Source organism: Tenrec ecaudatus, chromosome 9 (genome assembly GCF_050624435.1).
Source record: "Tenrec ecaudatus isolate mTenEca1 chromosome 9, mTenEca1.hap1, whole genome shotgun sequence".
Taxonomy (NCBI): domain Eukaryota; kingdom Metazoa; phylum Chordata; class Mammalia; order Afrosoricida; family Tenrecidae; genus Tenrec; species Tenrec ecaudatus.
In genome coordinates this window covers 96836699-96862297 of record NC_134538.1, presented here as the reverse complement: position 1 = coordinate 96862297, position 25599 = coordinate 96836699, and the positions used below count along the sequence as shown (strand labels likewise).

Here is a 25599-nt window from a genome sequence, read left to right as displayed (position 1 = left end):
GTAATGACTTACAATATTCCTAGTTTCATACGTCAGACGTTCTAAGTCCCAATTATTAATTGATGTTGGTAACTGTTTCTTTTGATTTTGAGTTGTGATCCATCAGCAAGTGGACGATTTGCTTTGACCTGAAGACTTTACTGCATCCACACCATTAAGGTCGACGCTACTTTGAGAAGGCAGCTCTTGCTCAGTCCTAGTTTGAGTGTTTGCTGATCTGAGCAGCTCATCTTCGGACACTGCCTCTGACCGTGTTCTGCTGCTAGTCATGGGGATACAGGCACTGACGATGTTTTGATGCTATCCATAGGATTGTCAGTGGCTAATCCCCTGAACTGACAGCCTAGTCCTTCTTCATAGTCTGTTCTTCATAGGGAAGCTCTGCTGAAACTTTTTCACTTATGGTGAGCTTGCTGCTATTTGAAATATCACTGAGCTAGCTTCTAGATTTATAGCAACACACACACCATGACAGCATGACAGGATGTCAACGAGGAAAGACGATGCCCTTGGGGATCAAATGTATGGGAATTTTCATTAAGGAAACCTTTTTAACTTGCTAATAATAAGTAGGTGTGATCTCTTTTTCTGGTCACAGCTGTTTCACCAGGTAACTATTATTCAGGGGAGGAGCTGATACAGTTTAAATGATGGTACTACTGTAACAACTCTAAGGTCAAGAAGTCAAGTTCTCAACCACCATGCTGCTTTTAATGCTGACTGGGAAGAGCAGGGTTACGTAGCCAATGCCATGTCCTGAAAGAAGACACTGCCTCCCTCCTTGACCATCAGATACACTGGAAACCATGCTGTTCACAGCGAAAAGAAAATGCTTCACGGTTGATATGGAATTATGGGAGCATTGGGCGATACAGAGTTAACAGAAGAAAGTTTTAATATAATTAGTAATGAATTTTTATATTAGAAAAGCAACAACCACAACAAAACATGACCAGTGACTAAAGGCCCGCACAGCGACACTGTTGTAAGACGTCTGAGATTTGGGGAAAAGCTGAAGCAAAAATGGTGTCCACACGCTGAGCCGGTCTCCACATTTGTTCTTCCTTATTACTAAAGACATTTCTCTACTCTCTCAGTAATGTCCTGGTTTATGTGAGCACTTAAGTACAAATTATAATCATTTCCCCATTGTTGAACGTGGAACCCCATCAGAATAGTCTGCACCACATGGCACTTCATTGATCCCCCCCTTCTTCACAAGTGTGAAAGCATCCTTCACAGTTCACACTCTATCCTCTGCCCCATAGCATCGTGGTCCTGGCAATCTCTGAAGGGAAGATTAGGTTTGAATAGGTCTGAATCCTAAAACACACTAATTGTACAGGGGAATGCAAATGAGCACTTCTATTGCTTACTCCCAGAGGTGTGAGACTCATTCAGTTGTCTCCTTCAGTCAAACATCTGCTCACTAGAGACATTCTACACCAAATAAATAAATATATATACATAACTATTTCAGCCCTCTGTTTATTCTTAATAGTAAAACTGCCAATCTAAACAATGCAGCGGTAGTTTTCACTTCACCTGCCTTTAAATGTTCATATAGGTATGCTGTTTAAATTTCAAGTTAAAAAAAAAAACTCTAAATTGTTTTGACACTGGAATTGACAGGCTGACTTGAGAAAAAAGTGATGACAAACACCAACTAAACACAAACAAACACAAAACCCTAACTTCCATGACATCAGCATGGTGTGTTGAGGAAGGGCTAGATAGCTGTTGACTCAGACATAAGGACTGTTCATTTTCTTGCCCCAGTCCACATTCAGGCCACGTCAGCAGTTTCAGTCAAAGGTCAGGCGACGGCACAGACACGCCCTGGTGTGGTCGCAAGAACCCTGTCACCGCAGCATGGCATTTTTGAGAGCACGGCTCATTGTTGCCATCAGTCATTCCAGCAGCATCATGTTCTTCAGAGAATAATTTTATGATAGGAATTTGGATAGATATAATTTTGAATTTATCTATTGTTTATAGGAAGCTCTAATCCAGACATTTGGGGATATTTCTCAGTACTAGTAAAATTCTAAAAGGTGAACTGTGAAAAAACTAGTAAAAGTTGTATTAAACAATACACTCTTACACAGTAAAACATGCGCTAAAATAATACAAATATTGACATTGTCCATCAGCCTAATGAAAGGAAGATCTTTAAGAGGACTTAACGACATTTTGCAGTGTAAACTTTCCCATACAAATGTCCAATTTATGGTGTTTTGGGTTTGAACATTGATTACCTTATGACTTGTATCATAGATTAAAATAACAAGAATTAGATAGTATGCACTGAGTGTGATAATGTGATATGCAATGGCTGTGTAAGAACCTCCAAGGCATTGGCTCTCAACCGTCCTCATGCCACAACCCCTTAATCCAGTCCCTCAGGGCGTGGTGACCCCAACCATAACTTTATGTTCATTGCTACTTCCTCACTGTCATTTTGCTACTGTTATGAATTGGGTGACCCCTGTGAAAGGGCGGTTCAATCCCCAAAGGGGTCGCGACCCGCAGGCTGAGCACCACTACTCCAAGGCCTACATCCAGGGGTTACAAATAGGATTAATTGGGTGTTGGGGATAGAGGGGAAAGACAAGTATATACGAGGATATAATAACAGATCAAATACAATATATTGAGCAAATATAATATATTGAGAGAGGTATTGAGTACAGTTGGGATTAAAAATGGGAGATTATATCCATTTGGGGGATTGAAAACAGGTAGAAGGAGGAGAAGGAGTATTGGAGCAAGAAGAAAGGGAGACCTTCATTTAAGGTGGGAAATTAATAAAAGTGAAGGCAGGCAAGCAGGTACAAGCAATATCAACAGTCAGAGAACAGAGCACATATAGGTAAGTAACTAGAAACAAAGATGAAAAAGTGGGTTGAGGTTACGTTATGAATAGGCTATCGGTGCACTGTGAATTACAATTTCAAGATACTTCTAACTTTGTTGGCAAGACAAAATCCCTTTAACAAAGACCACTGTTGGGTAAAACACGCATTGACAAGGGTGCAAGAGGGACCGTTGAATCAAGAGGGCATTGGTTGTGGAGACCCTGAAAGATTCTGCAGCAGCATGTTCTTGTTCTCCATTCCTCCTCATATTCATATTCATATATATGTATATTTAGCAGAAGGACATAGGAGATTTCCACTGCAGAACCTTTACAATTCTTGTGTGGCAGTTATGTTGGGACCAATTGAAGCAGAATTCCTTTTCAAGGTCAAATGTGGAAGAATAAGGAAGATATTGTGTTTATTTAGAAGCCACACACAGGGCTCTTCAAATTCCTTTAGAAAATACAGTTGTTTCTTGGCATTTATGATTAAAAGCACTGAGATAGACAAAATAAACAACTTAGAAATATTCCTTTCTTCAGTGCTTCACAATATTACATAATATACTTGTTCAGACTACTTATTATTAGAAAAAAATTGGCATAATTTTATTTTAATTGGCCTCTTTTCTATTCAAGTATATAGCAGGTGTGAAGGCATACTAAAATTTGGCTGATGAAGTTATAATATCAGGTCATTTTGAACTTTGAAAAAATAAATATTCTCTCATTTCTTGCTCAGTAAGGATAATTAACCATATAATAAGAATGAACAGAAATTGTTATTATATTCAGTGGAAAACATTTTGTAACCATATCTCATTTCAAAATCAATATTCTTAAGATGTACAACAGGAATTAAAGATGAGAAGATTAAAAATATACCATCCATTTTTAAATTTCAATTTCAAACTCAATTAGACATTTAACTTATTACTATTCATGCAAAAACATCAGGCTTAAACGCTAAAAGATTGCTTCCTTTTAGAACTTCCTAGCATAATTTTACAGATGCTTTTGCAACTCAGCTGAGAGTTAATAAAATACAGGGAAACTTTCACGGCAAAGTGTCATGTTACGGTTAGACGCCATGGCGTTTATTTCTATGCATAGGGACCCAAGTGAGAGCGCGGAACTCTCCTGTGGAATTGTGTACACAGTACTCATTACAGGAGCAGATTGGCAGCTTTCTCTTCCCTCGGGCCCCTGGGTAAATTCAAACTGGCCTATTTTGGCTAGCAGTTGAGAGCCTAACCATTGTGCCACTTCAATGCTAAAATATGAATTAACTAGCCAGAAGAAGCTAAAACTTAGGAAGTTCACATATTATGTACTCTGATTTTAGGGTGATAGGGATTAAATGTATTAACTGCTTTCTAGTTGCTGTCATTTGTAACGGGTTACAAAACACTATACTTCTAGAAGAAAAATGTATAGCAATTCTTGTACATGATAGAATATTATAAATGTTTCTTTATTTTTTATTTTTATGTATAACTGTGAAACTGCCTCAAACATACAGAAAAATTAAAAGTAGGAACAGGGAATTATTTAAGGTGGCTCTTTTATCCGAAGTCTCTAACTCCCACCAAAGGACCCTTCCTGCGTGGGTCTGCTAAGAATATACTGACGAGATTCACCTGTGTGTAATGTAAGCAGGATTTCCAGGAAAGCCTTCCTGAAGTGTATTCAGGAGTCCAATGAGAAGCAGGAGGAAGGATCTTGTCACCAGCAAGAACCAGGAGTGGAGCGCATCCTCCGGATCTGAGATCCCTGCACAACGAACCTCCTCAATCCATAAGACAACTACCAGATCAAAGAAGCATCAGCAGCAGAACCAGTAAGCAGAGCACGGAATAGAGGGGTAGACTCCCCAGTTCATGAAACAAATGAAGCCAAGTGTTTTTGTGCAGAAGGCTGGCTTGTTGAGTGGGGTACCTCTGGGCACTTAATTGGGGAAGCTGGGCTTGCGGAGCCCCAGAAGGAGAGCTGAGTGGTTTGGGGCTGAGGCTTACTGGAGTAGGCTACCTCTGGGCACTTAATTCATGAAGCAAGGTTTGCTGACCCATGGATTTTGCCTTTGGATTGAGGTCTCCAGTGGAGTGGTTGCCCCTTTGCATATTTAGTAGCGACCTGAACTTTGTAACATGTCCTAGTAAACAACTCTCCTGAGAATATATCACTGACATTGTAACTTACTTTCTTCATAAACCTTTTAATCATGAATATTGTCTGTTAGTTCCATGTAACCACTGACCTGCCTATGAGAGCCCAAAGTAAAAAAGAAAAAAATTAATTAAGACAACACAGAAAACACACACTTTCAATATTTTTATAGTCCTTTTGGAAGATGTTGTTGAAATTATATTCTTTTTACCTCAATACTTTAGCATGTATTATAACAAGTTTATTATCATACATATAACAATTCACCATCAAATCATCCAACCTCATTCAAGTTTACCAATTTGCCCAAAATATCCTTAATAAGGAAAGGATCAAGTTCAGAATCATGTGTTGTATTTAGATGTCATGTCTGGTTAAGTCTCCTTAATATTTTCTCATAGTTTAGACTCTTGAAGAATATAGGATTGTTATTTTGTAGAATGGTTTTTAATTGTCTATTTAATATCTCCTCTTGGTTGTTACTATTAATTGTTGTTGAGATGGTTTTGTGGTTCTTTGGGTAACCCGGCGCCACAGAACAGACCTCGTCGACTCCTGTCTTCACGATTGTTGGAGTGCACAAGTTCACGTAGGCAGCCACTGTATGTTGTGAGTGGCTTCCAGCCAATGGGATTCATCTTCTAGTGCTATTTTGGATAATATTCTGCTGTGGTTTGCAGGGTTCCAAGGACCAATGTTTGGGAAGCAGTATGCCAGACCTTCCTAATCTGTCTTCGTCTCAAAGCTTCACTGAATGGGCAACACTGCTAGCATTTGAAATACTGGTGACCCAACTCCTAGCGTTGTAGTAACACACAAGCTATTACAGTGCAACAAACTGACAGATAGATAGTCCTGGTCTTCTTGAATAGATTCAGGATTGACATCCTTGAACATGTCAATAGGAAGTATACCATGTTCTCACTGTATCACATTGAGTTCACGGGACTTTAATGGCCCCCTTACTGATGGTACCAACTTGGATCACCGGAGAGAGCTAGGAGTCGCCAGACTTCCCCATTAAGGAGCCATTTGAAACTATGTAAATAAAATATCACTCATCAAACATTCCTGTCACTCATTCATCCTGTATCTCCATAAGACTCCACGATGTCCTCTCTCATTTAACGATTTTTAGTAGTGTGGCAGTCATCCTCCGTGAAACGATCTAACACAGTATCATTAACCCCATCATGGGATATAATAGCGTAATCAACTCTGTGAGTAGCCAGTGGATGTTCTGAAGTGCAGCTTCCCATGTTCAGGTCACAGCCTTCTTGCAATTCAAGAGACTCCTCAGGCTTCAGCCTGCTCCTTTTCAAGCGTACTCTGTGGGAAATCACGTTACTTCTGCTGGGTCTGGATCCTACATCCGGTGCCTCACCTCCTGCCATTGCCTACTGTACTGAGGAGCTACCAATAGACTGCCGACCTTGGATCCATTCGGCCTTGCATTCAACCTTGGATCCATTTGACCTTGCATTCAAACCTTGCATTCATTTGGCCTTGCATTCAAACTTGGGATCCATTTGACCTTGCATCCAAACCTTGGATCCATTGGGCCTTGCATTCATCACCCTTTATGTGCTCTTGCGGCTTCAACTTCTTGCTTCCGGGTATGCCACCCCCACAGCTCCAGGAATCAAGAGCAGCCTCTAGCTAACATCAGGCCCACAGACTGGAACCACTCTGCAATTAGCTACTTCTACAACTGGGTGAGATTTCTTGCATATAAATTTCTTTTTCTCTCTACGTATACATATAAGCATCACTGGTTTTGCGTCTTTAGAGCATCTAGCCGACCACATTCCCAACTCCCATTCAACAATAGAATGACACAAATCACTTCTGTATGTAAGGACTCAAATGGAATCGTAGAAACAGGTCTTATGAAAAGACAGCACTATACCAGCTCATGACAGGCAGACTCTCCTGAAGAGTTATCCAGTCTTGTAGCAAAATGTTTCATCAGCAATAAACAAACCCTGTTCCTTTAAAACTACTGAATCTCCAGGCAGTTTGTTATTGCAGCACAGCCTAGTTCATCCATATGGATAAAAGGTTATCTAGTCTACACCACAGAGAAGCTTGAGGAGATAAAAAGAAGTAAGGTTTTCAGCATTTATTTGGTTCTCGAGATACATTTGCAAATGTAGTTTCTGGCTAAGTTACTTCACCAGGCAATAGTACACTTTTATGTCTACACACATTCAATTATAATTCTCCTAAAGTACTCTTTCCCTTTAGTGTTATCACAGTAATTTGTTGTTCTTTAAAAGGACACTTATAGAATATACAAAACACTAATTATTGAGGGATACTGAAAAATCTACTTTTGTGCATTATTAGAGTTTACTAATTAGCAGAGAAAACACATTCTATATGTTCCTGAAAATATAGCCCTAAGATCATTTTGAAAAATGATAAGAATTAGGTAAGGGCTTGTTTTTGAGGAGAGCATGTTTTAATGTCTCATAAACACTAGGTATTAAGCAAACAAATTTTGAATACTATAGTCTCTACCCAATTCCTTATATAATTATACCACTTTGTGAAAATGTAATTAACATGGGAAAATTGCAAATTCACCTATGATACAGGTCAACAATAGTTTTCATTTATAATTATGCTTTGGCTTCCTTATTTTTATGATTTACTATATAAATATCTATAAATTTCCAGCATGGCTTGCTTATAATGCAGTTACAAGACATGATTAGAAATTGAGAAAGTCCCATGCTCATAAACTAAGTGGGTGATGTATATAAAAGAGTAACCATACATTTTTCCCTTTAAAACATTTCATGACCTTTCAGTGTGTGGCATCATGTCTATTGAAATAATGACCTAGTGAGTTCTGCACACCTGGCAAAACCTCTGTCATGTGACTCGGGGTGAAGAGTCACTAATTACTAGTCACATTGCAAGTGTCTGCAAAGAATAATGGATTTACAGGATGCAGGGTGACCACAGATCTAATTTTAATGAAGCCTGTGATATAATCTGAGTTGATAGAGTTTGAAGCCTGAACATAATCTCTACAAGGTTAGAAGGATTGTTTGACAACATAAGGAATATAACTTTCTCTCTAAAATATTCAGTTATTTTCTATTAGGTATTTTCAACAAATATAACTCTTTTTGTAGCAAGCACTTAAATTTACATTACAGTAATAAAAAGGTTTCTGGACACTATATAGAAATTCTAATTTTGTGTACACTACTATTAAATTTTTTGTAAAAATGTATATGTCAAGATTTCACTCATGTCTCAGGGGCAGGTAATTATACATTTACATAAGCACAGAACAAAAGTTTTATTAAATTAGAATACTATTGGTTTATACTGCTAAAACATAAAGTGAAAAATACAAAAGGTGTTGGAAACCCCATAAAAGTCTAATAACTGAAATTGTAATCTGGGAGGAAACCCAGGGAAGCACTACTTATTATCGATATACATCATTATTCATCAGTGCTAAATGGGAATAAAGAGAAAGGACATTTAGCTTGGTAACACCAAAATAACATCCATAATTTTCCTGAGAAGAACATGCCTGAGAGCGACAGCACTGGACTTGTTTCCATGCTTCCTTTCTCCAATGTTATTTTCCAGAATGACAAGACTAAGTATGACATTATATCACCCAGTCACACAGCGGCCAAATTAGCATTTGGATATAAGTTTGAGCGATAATTACCAGGAGCTCTGCAGATCTCATCCATGAAACTTAAACATGTGAGGTATGACTACATGACAAAACCTACGGTGCTCACCTAATAAGGGGAAATGATTTAGGAGCAACCTATTTAAAATATGAACGCAATCTCCATATGACAATTCTGTACCTCAGAGGCAACATTCAGAAACTTGAATGGTAGAAAGTCCACATGTTTTCCAGTGAAATAGCAGTCATACTGTTGTGCTGGTGATATTTTACTTTTTAGCTTTCAAAAGAAAAACAATGACTACTCAAATATCAAGAAAACAAAGGCAATTGGCATTTTTAAATTTTGAAAGCCATTTTCAAATCTCTAAACTGGTTTAATATCTTAGACAGAAAGAGTTGGAATTATTAAGAGAGTAAAAAATGAAAGCAAAACAACAACACGGTGATTTCACTTTTGAAAATATTCTTTCTTGCTCAGAGGTCCAGTCAATTTCCAGACTAATTTTTGGGAAAGAACCAAACTTCTCAGTATGTCAAGAGGAAGTAGATTATCTTTAATTTCTGGGCTTCTGTAGTTGCATTTTCAGAGGACATATCATTCAGACTACACAAAGTTAAAAATTTAACATTAACTTTCAGACAACAGCAACAATAACCCAAAAAGAAGCCTTCTAAGACCCATGTTCAGTTGGCGGCCTTACCTTCATCACTTGCATAGGCCAGAATGGACCGTGCACGTATCTGCTTCCCTTCTGTGGTTTTCCCTGAGCAGGTGTGTGAGCAGGAGGACCAAGCAGACCACATGCTGAGCACGCAGTTCTTCGGGCATGGGGCCTCACAGGCAATGGGGATGGGGAAGATGGCATCTCTGCACAGCTGTCTGTCCACTTCTTCTCCTGGGAAAGACAGGATCGCCAACAGTCTGTCACTGTTAAAGCGTTTTTACACGAGCAATTGAAGCCAGATGGGGACCCAGATAAATTAGATTATACCCCATTGGTCTTAGGTAAAAAGAATGCCTATGTATCCAATACCAAGACAGATACTACATCCAAGCAGATGTTGTTTTCCCTCCTGAAGTTCCTAGAACCCACCACATACACATTTCTGTTTGTTTTCTTGTGATCCCTGCTCCTCATTGCACCCCCAATTTAGGAACATTTTCCATATAAACTAGTTCCTACATCCACCATCCTGAGCCTTTTGCCTTTCATATGAATTTCGCAACGCCCATATTTCCCCATGTCCGTTTTTCATTGTTTGCCTCTAACCCTACTCATCTCATCTCTAAGCATTATAAGGGCATGTGCTAGACCATTGTTATTCCTGATTATATTCTCAATGTCTAGCACAGAGAGATATGGAGAAAAATACATTCCTGTAGTATTTATCAAATGAATGGATGATACAACAGACCAGAGCAAAGAAGGTGTTGCTGCTCTTTAAAACGCCAAAGATGACCAAAAGAGTTCAGATAAATGACCAACAAGAAGTATAAGGCAAAGTTTGAACTCTATAGCTAAAATGGCTAATTTAACGTGCTAAAAGAGCCATGGAACAGAGTAAACTGCACAGACAGAAATCATTAACCAGTTATTTTGTTAAATAACATAATTATAACTCATTACTCTGTGATGCAGGTTTTGGAGCATCCTATCAATATACAACCCTTGATTCAAACAGTTGAAAAAACAAGATGGAAAATCAATAATCCGCTGGAAATATTCTAACATGGAAGCAAAGCCTTAAGTCATTTGACAAAAACAGAAGTCAATTAGAATGCATTTATATGTTAATAGCCCTTAGTTTGCAAGGCCTTAAAATGTTAGGCTTTCTCATTGATGAGCAAAGGAAACTCATTAAAATACAACTGCTTCATCATTAAGCCATTTATTTTTCTTTAGTTAATCTGATTTTTTTATTTCATGTCATTTAAATTCTGACTTTATTGGCTTTACAGTTGGGCTTATATCCCCAAATGGGTATGATAGATAGTTAGCATTAATACATATGTATATCGGTAAACTACAAGCTATTATTATAGGACAACTCATTTAATATGGTGCATTACAATTTGTATGATGGATCTTATTTCTTGCTAACCTTCTTCATAGTGCAAAGGTGTCTTGCAGACATCTGATATTCATGTTTCTTTTTAATTGTCCAGTCCGCTCTGAGTGTTTCAGATTTCTAACGTCCTCTGGGAAGCAAGGGACGCTCCGACTAGTATAGAGTTAAGCAAGGCTTTTATCCATTTCTGAGGATACTCAATCATTTCTTTTCAGAATAAGGTAATTCATTCTGTAGCACTTGAAAGGTTGCTACATGTGTGCTAAAATATTAATTTACCACATATGGAATATGTTATGTGGTTTTGATGGTAGTGTTTACTTAAAGGATTTACAAGTTCACATCCTTCATTGCTCTTTGAGTTTGTGTGTGTTTTTTCCCTACCTGGGTCCCCTATCTTATTTCATTTGACTTTTTTCTACTTAGACCTTGGTGAGCTGTCTGTCTCCTCCTGAAGGCACACTAGTCCACCCAGGGAACACAAATGAACTGTCTGCACAGTGGTTAAGAGCCACTTCAGATCCAGCCTTGCCCACCAAGATTGCTCTCTTCCCAGTCCTGCCAGGTGTCCTCTTGTTTGCTGACTTCCCTGCTCTCCGGCCACTACTCCGTTCCTTCCACACTTAGTAAGTTTTAGCTACAAACTTTAGTTTATTTATATTTTTTCTTTTTGCCTCATTGCTTCAGAGCCTTGGCGCTTTCTTTTATGTTTGCATAAAACTCTAGCTCTTCACATGCATATGGCTAGTCAACATTCAGGGCTCGCTGAACTGTCTCCTTTTGAGAGAAGCCTTCATGGACTATCTATCCACCTCCAGTGTAATTTCCTTTTATTTCCTTCATAATTTCAGCAGACACGGAAAATTCTTTTTTTATTATTCTGTCTTTAAATGTATCTATTGTCTTCCCTAACACTGGACTACAAGCTCTCTGATGGGAGGATCCTTATCGGTCTCACCGATGACGTTATGCCTATACCTAGAAAATAACTGGTAAAGCTTATCTTGTAAAATGAACAAATGAATAAATTAAGTTTAAGTTGTCATGCCAGGAAACAATGTTGGACTAGATAAATATAGCTCTAATACAGTATTTCTTCAATGGTCATATACTCAAACTCGAGAGTCTTGCTAATGTGTAGCTGGGCAGACAGCATGTACATCACCTGGAGTCTATTAGAAATACAAATTTCCATATCCCACATAGTGCATCAAAACCTGCATTTTGAAAAGATCTCCAGGAAATTCAGCTCTTCCTAAATAAAATAAAAATTCCACTAAGCTGTTTCTGCATTTGTTGACTTGCATCTCAGTTAGAAACAGCGAGAGCTGTGTAAGAGAAATTTATCTAGTCTCTATATCTGCTTTTCTGTGGAACTTCACTTTATACTTTACAGTGTATATGATAAAAAACAAACACACACCCAATCAGCGACTACTCACTGACAGCCCACTTTGTAACATATACTGTAATATGAATAGTATATGCATACTCTCCTATATTTCACATAAACACCTTCTGACATAAGTATTAGTATCTATTTTGTACTTAGAGCATTGAAACTCAGGAGCTTGTTTACAATTTCAAGGAGATTGTGAATAAAGGAGCAGAGCATTGGATTGCATTCTAATCAATCACTCAGTCTCTCTTTTTAACTGATGTGATGGGAGGGAGAACTGGAGATGCCTAAACAGTGAATCTGGAATTCACTTTTATCTACAAAGAAGTCAGAAAGTAGACACTGGGGATTGTTGTACCATGTACACAATGCCTCAAATAAAAAGAGCATGCATCACTAGAATGTCCAGAGTCAGATATTTTTGCTCATATCTATTGTGCAATGTACCTGTGAGAACATAGCCTTATCCAGATCCTTGACTTTGCTTTCCATGGCTGCTGTAATCAACACGGCTACAGCCACACACGGGAACCCATAGGATCCGTGCTCCCGCAGTCTAGGAGCAAACCACCTGGAATTCTCTGGGCTGGACAAGGATCTATGACTATCACTTGCAACATCATAATTCGTCATCTTCAGTCATCTTCTGAAGCTCTGACTCTTTATTTCCTTACTTACTGAGTGACCCAGGAAATATGATCGCTGAAAATAAGGTAGCAGGAAGTAATTCCACTTCCTTTCTATTACTTACATAGAATTGGAATTGTGTGCCATTACTTCAGAGAATAAAAATCCAAAAAATCCCACTGTCATTAAGTAGATTACAAGTCATAGCGACCTTACATAAGGTGTCTGAGGCTGCAGATCTTTGCAGCCTGCCCAGCTGTCAATTCACAGTAATGGCACAGATAGCAGTCAATTCACAAACATCCACCTAGTACAATATTAGGGTAATTCATACTTTTCCAAGCAGAGAAATGTATCACTTTTACTGGCACTTTTATTGCTTATTGTTTCATTGTCTCTATTACTCCAGTATCACAAATATATCACTTTTAAGGCTTTTAAAAATTATTCACACATCTCTTGCCCCTAGAGGTATATGTGAATCTTCGAGTCAGGTTCATGTCTTATTCAATAACTTTATATTTGAAATACTTGGCTCAATGACTGTCACTTATGTTTCCTAGTAAATGTGTGTGTTGGAAGTAAACAAATATACTACAAATCCCAGAATATACCTTGCTTTTCTGTAAAGGCAAAGGGATTTATATATTTTTCAGTTTATAGCTTATTATCAACCTTTACACCAAGTTCAAAATATGCATATGATTTCTAACCACACTTTTTCCTTTCCTTGTTTCCACATGCGTATTTATCCATTGACTCTTAAATACTTTTATGTTGTCCAGGTTTATTACATTATGCTGTATTAACTTACAGGTTTCTTTCTCTGCTTCTCATCATTTTCTTCAAAATATTTCCTACCATTTATGAGTTTGTCTTTCTTGTTCCCATTATACTCTTTTCCCTGTAGTCTTCTTTCTTTGCTCTGTTAATATAAGACTAGGTTTTCATTCTTCAAGATCTGAGCAAAATTAATTGGTTGACCTTGTGATAAAAGACTGACTCCTTTCCCCAGGTGGAGTCTAATTTCCAATCCCTAGACCCTGATGTAGTCAATGATACAACCAATAACTTTGAATTGAGATGGAAACTATTCTAATAAAGTACAGTAAAAAGAAAGGTCAAATAGCATAACGTAATTAAAAAGGCATAGTTTTACATCCTACTTTGGGGAGGAACAAGTGGTATCTTAAGGCTTGTGAACAGCTACCTAAAGCATTTCTCAAACCGGAGCAAAGTAGAGTGAAGGAAAGAAACACAAAGAAACAATTAGTCCAAAGTATTTAATGGCCCACTGGAGCACCAGCCTCCATGATCTCAAGACTAGAATAACCAGATAGTGTCTGAACACCATGTTGACTTCTCTGAAGGTGATTTCAAAAGGAGGTCCAAGGTGGACTCTTGTGGTTGTTCGGGACTTTTGACTTGCTTCCCATTCATAGGGACCCCAACCACAGCAGAATGGAACTCCGCTAGATACGGGACCTGCCTCACAATCGACTAGAATGGAACTCATCCCAGTTACTCAATGTTTAATCAAAGTATAGAGGGACTATTAGGTGCATAATGGCACCGTAGAAGTAGACATTCCATGGAGCAAGTAATAGTGCCAATCAAAAGAACAACATTTCCCCAGGGATAAAGCCAAGATTACCAGAAAGTTATTTACTTGACTATGTAAAAGCATTCAACAATATGAAGCATAACTAACTATGGGTAATATTGGGAAGAACAGAATTCCAGAACACTTAATTGTGCTCATATAGAAGTTAAAAAGAGACCAAAAGCCAGTTTTTCAGACAGAATAAGGGTATACTGATAGGTTTAAAATCAGGGAAGGTGTGCATTAGTATTGTGTCCATTCACAATATTTATTCAATGTGTAGGCTGAGCAAATAAACTGAGAAAACCATAGGTAGAGGAGGTGGTATCAGGATCGACAGAAGTCTCATTAACAATCTGCAATGGTCACATGACAGAATCTTGCTTGCTGAAAATCAAGAGAACTTGAAGTACTTACTGATGAAGATCAAAGGCTAAAGACTTTAGTATGGATTAAAAATCATGGTAAAGTAAATGAAAGTCTTTGGGGCCTCTACTTAAATCTTACCTCAATATAAGAATGTTTTTGTGTTGGAAAGGGGAACTGATTACAAGGATCCACATGTGACCTCCTCCCAGGGAGATGGACGGCAGAGAAGGGGGGAAAGGGAGACTCTGGATAGGGCAAGATATGACAAAATAACAATCTGTGGTTTATCAAGGGCTCATGAGGGAGGGGGGAGCGGGAAAAAAAAGAGGACCTGATGTGGAGGGCTTAAGTGGAGAGCAAATGCTTTGAGAGTGATTAGGGCAAAGAATGTGCAGACGTGCTTTATACAATTGATGTATGTATATGTGTGGATTGTGATAAGAGTTGTATGAGCCCCTAATAAAGTGTTAAAAAATAAAATAAAATGTTTTTTAAAAATAATGTGCCATTATATGATACAGTATTAGTCCAGGTTGACTAGAGAAATAAGCGCATAGACCCTCATGCGTGTTTGAGAGAGTTTTATATAAAGGGTAATTGTGCATTAAGAAAGCACCTCAACCCTGTCTAGTCCAAGCCCATACGTCGAATATTATCTAATATATCTGATACCAATCTATAAAGTCCTCTTCAGACTCATGAAACACATGCAATGACACCAAATTCAGGATGATCACAAGCTAATGGGTAGAAACCCTTTGGATCTAGTGGTGTTGTAAGTAGCTCAGCATTCGCAGGTTCTCCATGTGGCTCTGGCTGGCTCAGGGTAGGTCCATGTGGTTTCTCCTCAGGGATATCTCTCATGGAGTTACCCTTGTCAGTAGAGCATTTCTCGGGGAGTCTGTAGAGAGACTCTCTTGCCTCCAAGGAGGAAAAACCAGATTCCCCAGAATTCTCAGGAGAAAGCCATGCCCACGCAGAGGCCTCATTGGCTCTTATCTGATCAACAGACTAGACTCCACCCATTCACTCTTAATACTCTCAAGTCTCAAATTGACATCAGACTATGTAACTACCTTCCCAACTCACCTTCCCAACACAATCAATGAAACCAAAATGGGTGCATTAAGCAAATGTGGTGAAGAAAGCTGATGGTGCCCGACTATGAAAAGATCTAGAGTCTGGGGTCTTAAAGGCTTGAAATTAAACAAGCAGCTATCTAGCAGGGAAGCAACAAAGCCCACACGGAACAAGCACACCAGCCTGTGTGATCATGAGGTGTCAATAAGAATACGTATCAAAAGTTCAAAAATAAGGAATCAAAGTGACATGAAGGAACATAAACAAAGTTGGAGACCCTGAACCCACCTGTAAGATAATTGGACAGTCCCTCACAGAAGGGCCCTACATAAGGGATGATATTTCCAGTGTGCAGTATAACACTGATGAAACACGCAAATATTCCTCTAGTTTCTTTAATATTTCCTCCCCTCACTATTATGGTCTTAGTTTGACCTCATTAATCTTGTGAGATCTGTGTATGTTTATTTGCTTAATTAAGGTTATTCTATGCATGAAATCCAAGATAGATAAACCCTTCAGAAATAGTAATTGGAGTAATGTTTCCCTGAGGGTATGGGAAGAGATGGGGAGGAGGTAAGGAGGAAATGACAGTGATGATGACTGTATAAACCCATTTGAGGGGAACGAATAGCAGAATTATAGGTGAACAGACACATTGGATTGTATGAGATATGGGAAATAATAATAACAATAAAATAAGGGTTCCTGGGGAGTAGTGGGGGGTGTTAAAGGGGAGCTGATATCAAAGAGTTTAAGAAGAGAAAATGGTGGTGGCAGCAATTGTACAATTATGCTTGATCTAATAGAATTATGGACTGTTATAATATCTGTAACAGCTCCCAATAAAATGACTCTAAGACAAGAAAATGAAAGTCCTTACAATGGGGTCAATAAAAGATGTCATGAGAAATGAAAAGAAAAATATAGACTTTTTGAAGATTTGTTTTACTAGAATCCACAATCAATATTTATGAAAGTGGCAATGAAAAAAATCAAGGACATAACCCAAACCAAACTCAGTGCCATCTGGTCAATTCTGACTCATAACAACCTTATCGGACAGGGTAGCATTTGCCCTGTGGACTTCTGAGACTGCAACTCTTTATAGGAGTAGAAAGCCTCATTTTTCTCCTGTGTATCTACTGGTTGTGTTGAACTAATGACTCTGTGGCTAGCAACTCAACCCACTACACCTCCAAAGCTCGTCGAAGTACATATTACATTGAGCAAAGTTGCTGCATAAGTCCTCTTAAAATGTTATCAAGCACATATGTCATTCGAGGACTATGATTCCCCTGACCCAAGGCATGGCATTTTCAGTCAATTCGTATGCATGTGAAATGTGGACAATTAATTAGGAATACTGCAGAAGAAGTGATGCATTTGAAAAGTCTGTTTAGCAAAGAATATTGGAAGTCCCATAGACTGCCACAAGGACTGAAACATCTGTTTTAATTGTCTGTCAAGTACAGCCAGATTTCCCCTTGGATGTAAAACTTGTGTTACATACTTTGAATATGTTATCCAGAGAGATCAGACCTTGGGGAAGGACGTTGTTTTAGCGAAAAGGAGAAGGTTAGCCAAAAGAGGAGGAGCCTCAATGAGATGAACTGACACAGAGGCTGTAATAATGGGCTCAAGCAGGACAACTGTGAGGATGGTGCACACCCACACGGTTGTGATGAGATCGCATTGGCTCCATTATGCCCAGCACCCAACAAAGCTCCTGAGGCAGGAAGGCATGAAAAGAGGGATGAAAGGAAACAATCAACCCAGGGAGGACAGGGGAAGGATGCTGTCAGATTATGGTGGGGAGCAATCAGAGTCACAAAGGACAATGCAGATGAATTGCTCAGTGGAAAATACAATTTGTGCTGCAAACTTTTGCAGTGAACATTGTAAATAATCTTACCCAAATCTTCCATTTAGAAAAATGGGCTTTTTGTTTTCTTCCAGAGAAAAATCAATCTTAAAAATATAGCCTATCCATGTAAATCTATTAAATAGGAGTTTCATGACTTCGGGAAATGGAACCAGAGTACAGAGGAAACTTCACATAAATGGATGTTTAATTTCTTTCTTTCTTTCTTTTTAATTCAATTTAGTGTAATTGTTTCTAACATTTCAGTAATGCTTTTATGAGCAATTTGACCTTTGACGCATTTCTTTTTCAAGACGGCGATTGCCAGAAACTATACATTCATGAAGAGCGTTCTTAAACAATATCCTGGCTTAAAAAGCAATGTTATTTGGATGAAATTTTAGCTACTTTGTAGTTTAACTCTTTGCTTTACTTTTAATACCATTTGTGTGTGTGTGCACTGATTTACATCATAATTTCATAATCTGTAACTTGAAACACATGTAATATCTAGATGAATAAAATTTAAGGACATCATTGCCATATATACTTATGAAATAAGTATTAATGAAAATATTAGCCAACTAAGTAAAGAAAGAAAAATAAGGTAAATAATTACAATTTATATACAAGGCAAGCATTATCACATTCAGATACAACTGACAGGACTATTATGCTTTGATTGTATAGTAGCTTCTAAACAGTATCAATGAAGATAACATAAAATAAACTTGGGGCACAAAGATGACAAAACCTTGCTTGCTGAAAGCCAAGAGGACTTGAAGCACTTACTATTGAAAATCAGAGTAGAGCCTTCAGTTTGAATTGAAAGTCAACACAAAGAAAATAAAAATACTTACAAGTGGACCAATAAAAAACAAGAGCGAAAACATTGAAAATGTCCAGGATTGCATTCTACTTGGATGTACAATCTAAACACATGAATCAGCAGTTAAAGGGTGAAACACAATATTGCGCTGGGCGAGTATGCTGCACAGGACCCATTTAAAGTGCCAAAGAACAAGGATTCACCCTGACGTCCAAGAAGCACTTATCCCAATCATGATATTTTCAGTTGAATCATATGTATGTAAAGCTGAACAATCAGTAGAGACTGGAGAAGAATTGATGCATTTGAATTCTGGTGTTGCGGAAGAATATTAGAAACAGCCGGCACAGAGTGCCAGAAGACTAAATAAATGTCTTGAATAAAGCACAACCAGAATGCTCCCCACTGTCTAGAAGGGCTAGGCTTTGTCTTCTGTACTTTGGACCTGTTTTCAGTAGTTAGTAGTCCCAGGAGAAGGGCATCATGATGGGGAAAGAGAAGCCCAGAGAAAGAACAGGAAGACACGCCATGAGATAGATTGGCTCAATGGCTGCAACAATGGGTTTAAACTAAACAACTGTCGGCATGGCCTCCTATGAGGCCGTGCTTCATTCTGCTACCTGTCACACAGTTGCTATGAGTTTGACCATCACTTGCGCGTCAGAGTGATTGCTTGTGTGTTGCTGTGATGCTGGAAACTCTGTCACTGGTATTTCAAATGTCAGCAGGGTCACCCAAAGTGAACAGGTTTAAGTGGAGCTTTCAGACTATGAACAGGCAATTAAGGACTCAACCGCCCACTATGGAGGAAGGAGCCATTGAGAACTGTGGTGGTTACATAATCTGTTGTCAATTTGAGACTTAAGAGTGAAGGAGTGGAGTGGAGTCTGTCAATCGGTTGCAGTTTGATGACCTCATTTGGAGGCACTACGTTGATAAATAGCTGGCTGGAGGCAAGATACATACTCACACTCTGCAAGACATTACTGATGATGAGCCTGATAGAGCTACACTGACACAGCCGAACTCTGGAGATGGAGGAGCCACGTGGAGACACCTGCCAGCACTGAGTTCTTCCACTACCACTGGATCCACAAGACCTTTCACCGACTGGCCTATGATCTTCCTGCATTCAGTAGCATTGCATGTGTTTCATGAGTCTGAAAAAGACTTTATTGATTGGTATCAGACATATGGGCTAATATCGGACTTATGGACTTGATCTGTACTGGGCTGGGATGTTTTCTTAACACACAATTACTCTTTCTATAAAGCTCTTTCATATATATATATATGAGTGTCTATAAATTTCTTCCTCTAGTCAACCCAGAATAACAATTGTGTTAGGCAGGGTTCTCTAGAGAAGCAAAACCCGGACCCTTATGATTATATATAAGGATAGATTTATACAGCACGAAGGCACACACCAGCTAATTAGTCCATACAGCAGTACAGAGGGCTCAGTTCAACTCACTTCCGTAGAGCAATTAATGTATTGGAAAACCTTCAACTCATGAGGGGTGCTGAGTCCAAGGTCAAGGAAGCAGATAGCTGAGTCTTCCCTCTGGCATTGCAGACAGTCAGCCCACAAGCAGGATGGGTCACCAACAGTCAGCAGCCCAGGAGCTTTAGTGAAGCAGGGCCAGATGGGATAACAAACTCAGGCAATGCAAGATGACAGGATACACCAGCCTCAAGATCAAGCAATGTACACACCAGCAGCATGGCAAAGCAGGTCTTGAAGGGACCTCAAGCTCTAGCAACATGATCCATGGTTTGGAAGTCCTATAGGTAGTATAGCTCACAAGATGAGGGACAGAACTGACTAGAGTTAAACACCCCAGAGAGCAAGAGAGAGGGGGGCGGGTCTTGTCGAACCATTGATCTCTTTTCCCTACAATCAAACTGCGACCTTATTAATCCCATATGTTCCTATTGGCCAGGTTGGCACAATAAACCTACCTATCATAAGACTCTTTTGCATAGCTTTGAAACATTGTCAGATACCAAAGGTCAAATGAATGGAAGCAGAGCATTGTCAGGCACAGTGCCAAGAGGTAGACACCTCGGGTTGGAAGGGACTCAAATTGTGACTGAGGGGAAGCTGATTTCTCAGAGTGATGTCAACCAAGGCGCTATGAGTTGAGGACAGCCTGTGGAAGTGAAGCCTGTGGGAGTGGAGCCTTCAGAATCTTCCTTTGCTGATGGAGCAACAACTCAAACGTAAGGAGAAATAGCTGCCAAAGTCTGCTAATAATAAGAGCTTGAACTGTGCTAAGTATGAATATAGGAAAATAGGAAATGGTCAAAAATAATGTGGAATGCATAAACATTCCTGTCCTAGGTATTAGTGAGCTCATTAGTACTAGTATTGGCCATTTTGGATCAGAAAATGATCTGATTTACTATGCTGGTAGTAACACCATAAAGAGGAGAGGTGTGCATTCATTGTCAAAAAGGACACTGCAAAATCCAACATGAAGTACAGTGCTGTCTATGATAGGATTATCATTTATTTCTCCACCTTCAAGGAAATTCAACTGGTATAAATATTATTCAAATATAATCACCAACCACAATGACTAGTGATGAAGAAATAGCAGAGTTCTACCAATAATTTCAGTTAGAAATTGATCAAACATGGAATCTAGATGCATTGATAATTACTGGTGACTGGAATGCACAAAATGGAGACACAGGGAAGGACTAGTCATTGGAAACAAGGGACTTGGTGACATAGAGCTGGAGCTGGCTTCATAGCATTTTGCAGAACCAATGCTAACACCTTTTTTCAACAACACAAACAACCTGCACCTGGTCCAAACTAGAGTATTTTCAATTGCCTCGTTTACATGTGAAAATGTCCACTTAAAAAGTAAAACCAATGCATTTAAATGGTGGTGCTGGCGAAGAATGGTGAAAAGTCCTATAGACTGCTAAAGGACAAACCGATCTGCCTTAGAAGAAGTAAGGCCAGAGTGCTCCTTGAAGGCGAGGATGGCAAGAGTTCCTCTGACGTTCTTTGACCATGTTGTCAGGAGAGACCAGTCCCTGGAGGAGGACATCATGTTTTGTAGAACAGAGGGGGCAGCTTCAAAGAGGAACGTGATCAATGAGATGGTTGACAGTGGCTGCAACAATGGGCTTACGTGTACAATCAAACGTGAGGATGTTGTAGGACCGGCCATGTTTCCTTCTCTTGTGCAGAAGGTCACTATTGGTCAGAACTGACTCAATGGCACCCACCCAACAGCAACAATAAATTAGAAGTGATTCAATGGCACCAAGCACCAAACAACGACAATAATTCCAGTATCAATGATTTAAAGATTTCAAAGGAACCAGATTCTATTTATATTTCAAAAAATATTATTTCCCTGTAAATAGAGTTTATTATTACTCAAAAGATTTATGTTGATGATTTGAAGGATACTAGGCAGAATCCTTGACACTTAGGAACAGAAGTTTGGCTAGAAATAAAAACATCAAAAATAAAAAGCAAACATTTTAAACATACATGGAAGAAAAATAAATATATTAGAAAAATAATTAAGTATATTAGAAAACATATACAATAAAAATACATAGGCTTAGGAACAATAATATATCCCATTAGAGTGTTGAATAAGAATTAATATAATATTGGATATTTAGTGAATTCGCTGCTGTAAATTTTTATACGGTTAAAAGTTAGGTAAAGACTTCAGAATAATTAGAAAGTGAAACATGTCAAAAGAATGACATTTGAACAGTTATTGCATTTATAAGATGTATATTATGGTTTTTTGAGATTTATAGATCTGTGTGGCTCTTCTCCCTGTACTGACAGCATGCATGCTAAGTAATCTGTGTGTATAAATTTTGAATTTAGGGGTACTTAATAAAGAGGATATGTTTTCTAAAGTTCCTTTGCAGCAAATGAAATACAATTTTATGACAGCAATACTGATTTGGCAAGGTCAAGGGACTGTCTAAAATGTGGCATAATCCCTGAAGCAGGACTAAGTAGCAATATCAACATGGGATTTACAGACAACCCACATTAATAGTAGTTCTGCTCTGCCCACAGGGTCAGGTGAAGTCAGAACCGACTGCATGGCAGCTAATGTTTTTGTAGGAGTCAAACCCGACTCCATGGTAATACATTTATGTCAACTCAGACACGAGTGGCTACAACAGATCAAGCTACTAAATGTTGAACATATACTCAATTTTGCTTCATATTTTGCATACTGTAAATAACTGTTTTGAATTATACTTTGTGTGACAGTTATATAATCATTTGTCAACATGATTAAGAGTGAAGGGGTGGAATCTAGCCTGTTAATCAGGTCATAGCCAATGAGGTCTCTCTTTGGGCATGGCCTTCTTCTGAGGATTCTGGGAACTTCTGTATTCCTCCTTGGAGGCCAGAGACATTCCTTCTCTCTGCTCACTCCCCGGGAGACATAGCAGCTGACAAGATACATGGAACTATGCTCCTGCCCTGAGCTGGAGAAGCCACATGGAGACCCCTGCAAGTGCTGAGATGCTTACAACGCCAATGGATCCACAAGACTTCCCACCCACTGGCCTGCGATCTTCCTGCATTCTACGTCATTGTATGTGTTTAGTGAGTATGAAGAGGGCTTTATAGATGGGTATTGGACTATGGGCTAATACTGAACTTATGGACTTGACCTGGAATGGGCTGGGATGTTTTCTTAATGTACAATTACTCCATATAAAAATTTTTCCTTACACTTATGAGTGTCTATGGGTTTGTTTCTTTACTCTACACAGACTAACACACTTTGGATATTAACATGCTTTGCTTCATAATAATTTTGCATTTATTGAGATTAATTCCTATTGAAAAAAAAGTAATAAAAAGGAATACACAATTTAAAAAGCAATAAATATATTTAGGTATTAAAAATAAAAGAACTGAAATTATTGGCCACTAAGGGCTAGCTGATTTTGGATAGTTTGAGATGCACTAATAGGGTGGATTTTTTCTAGCACAATAGCATGGCGTGATTTCATGTTGATGACAGAATGTAAGAGCAAGAAAAGCCTGTAGAACTAGTGCTTTTCAGGTATTGGCTTTTGGCAAGAACAAGGGTGTAATAAGTGCTATTACTGAGTTCACCCAAAAGATATGCTGAAATCAAAACTCCTATGTTGGGTTAAATATGGTTCTATGGGAGGAAGTGAAATAGGATCCTTATAGACCCATCTCAGTGGTGTCATATAGAAAAGCAGAATAGATATGAAGATAGGTCACACAGAAGGAGAAGACATATAATATGTGACAACTGAAAACAATGCATCTGTGATCAGGAAAGATACACGGAGGATTGCTAGCAGCCACATATATAAAAATTATGTATTTGGAATTACATGACAGTCCATGAGTATTTTTAAAAATGCTTTAAACTGACTCAAGTCATGGGATTGATTGAAGGACCATGGCTTTCTATTCTGGCAATTTAAATTCACTTGATTTAGAATACTCCTGCATAAACAGTTCAAATAAATATTTGGTAAAGTTTCCATCTATTTCATTCATAGGGACACCATGATTAAGCAGCCAATGCCAGAGGTTCATAAGACACAAAGTGTTCTGATGACTGTTTTGCATCAGCGATATCAAACACGCCATGCATGGTGGGTCCAATCAACCCCATTTTGGTTAAGGTTAGGGCAGTTCCCTCTACAAAATAGGATTTACCTAAATTAAACATCATACCTGTCTTCAAAGTGGCATTGCTTCCCCAAATTTGTTCTTAGCCCTTATGGTAAAAGGTGTATTCTCTAAGAACTCAATGGTTGAGTCTGTATGTCCAACCTAGTAAGTCCACTTTAACATCCCAATTTCCCGAAGGACTTTTATACATGCCATGTATAAATAAAAAATATATAAACAGCTACTGTCATGGAATCAATTTCGACACACAGCAATTCTTGCTATATAGGGTTTATAAAGCTGCAAAAATATTTATTACATGAGCTGGGTAGTCCCAGCTTCGTCCTATTGAGTAGTTGGGGGTTTTGAACCACATAGCTTGTAGCTAGCAGTCTAACCCTTACCTAGCAGTTCAACCAGGGCTCAATTCAAACATACATGCAATAAAATACAGTTAACCTTTAAACAATATGGGAGACTGACAAAAATGAACATATAATTCCTGACTCCCCACAGATTTAATTACTAATAGCTTAGTGTTGCCAAATAGCCAACTATTAATCTTACCAATAATATAAACAGTCAACTCATGAACTTTTTGAAGCTCCCTTGCACACCATGTTTCTAGGTGACTTCTTAGCGTTTTCATTTCTCTAAGACTATTTCTGTTTTCGACTAATTCCTCTTTCATCCTTTGCTTGAGCTTAGGTGCCTGTGTCATAGCAGAGTCCATGCATAAAAGAAATCGAAAGCAGCCTTGAGTGACCAGAACCCTTGTTCTGAATCACCACATTATCTGAGGTCAATTCCTTTTCCTGGCTTTTCCTCTTTTCTTCCTCATCATCTGGCACTAGTTTGGAAGTTCTCCTCTCCATCAAGCTATATTCTGTTCATTCCTCGGGGGTGACGTCTATATAGCTTTTGAATCTCTCCAAGATCCATATATTTAAGCCATTCACTGCCACATTTTTTGACATGTGCATTGACAAGATGAATGGTCTTCCCCACAACCACAATCCCTTTCATTATTTCATGATTAGCTGGGTCATAAATCCAGTGATGCCATGAACAACATCTGTAAACAATTTTCTCCAGTAGGAATTCGTTTTAGATTTGTTGGCTTTCACAGCTTTTCCAATGACAATGGTGGCATCTTCAATGATGCCATCCTTCTGACGTCCAGGAACCTCCTCTGAGGTTCTGCTCCAGAATGTTGGCAGTTCTTTCCAGTAAGCACTGTGCTTAATGAAACTCAGAGGTTCGTAAGACTCCCTGTTCTAGAGGCTGATATGAGACACTGTGTTTGGGGACAAGTACATCATGCCTAGGTCTTCAGTGTTAAACTCAGGGTGTTCTGGTTGGCCATTGTCCAACTGTAAAAAGAACTTTAAAAA

At 38.7% G+C, this 25599-nt stretch overlaps 1 protein-coding gene across 1 annotated transcript in view; it reads right to left on the bottom strand.

The window, feature by feature from the left end:
* Positions 1 to 25599, bottom strand: part of THSD7A (thrombospondin type 1 domain containing 7A) — a 301694-nt gene that overhangs the window by 98095 nt on the left and 178000 nt on the right. Inside the window, exon 7 of the mRNA XM_075557342.1 lies at positions 9398 to 9592. Within this exon, the coding sequence (XP_075413457.1) occupies positions 9398 to 9592 (195 nt within the window). The remainder of the gene's footprint in view (positions 1 to 9397; positions 9593 to 25599) is intronic.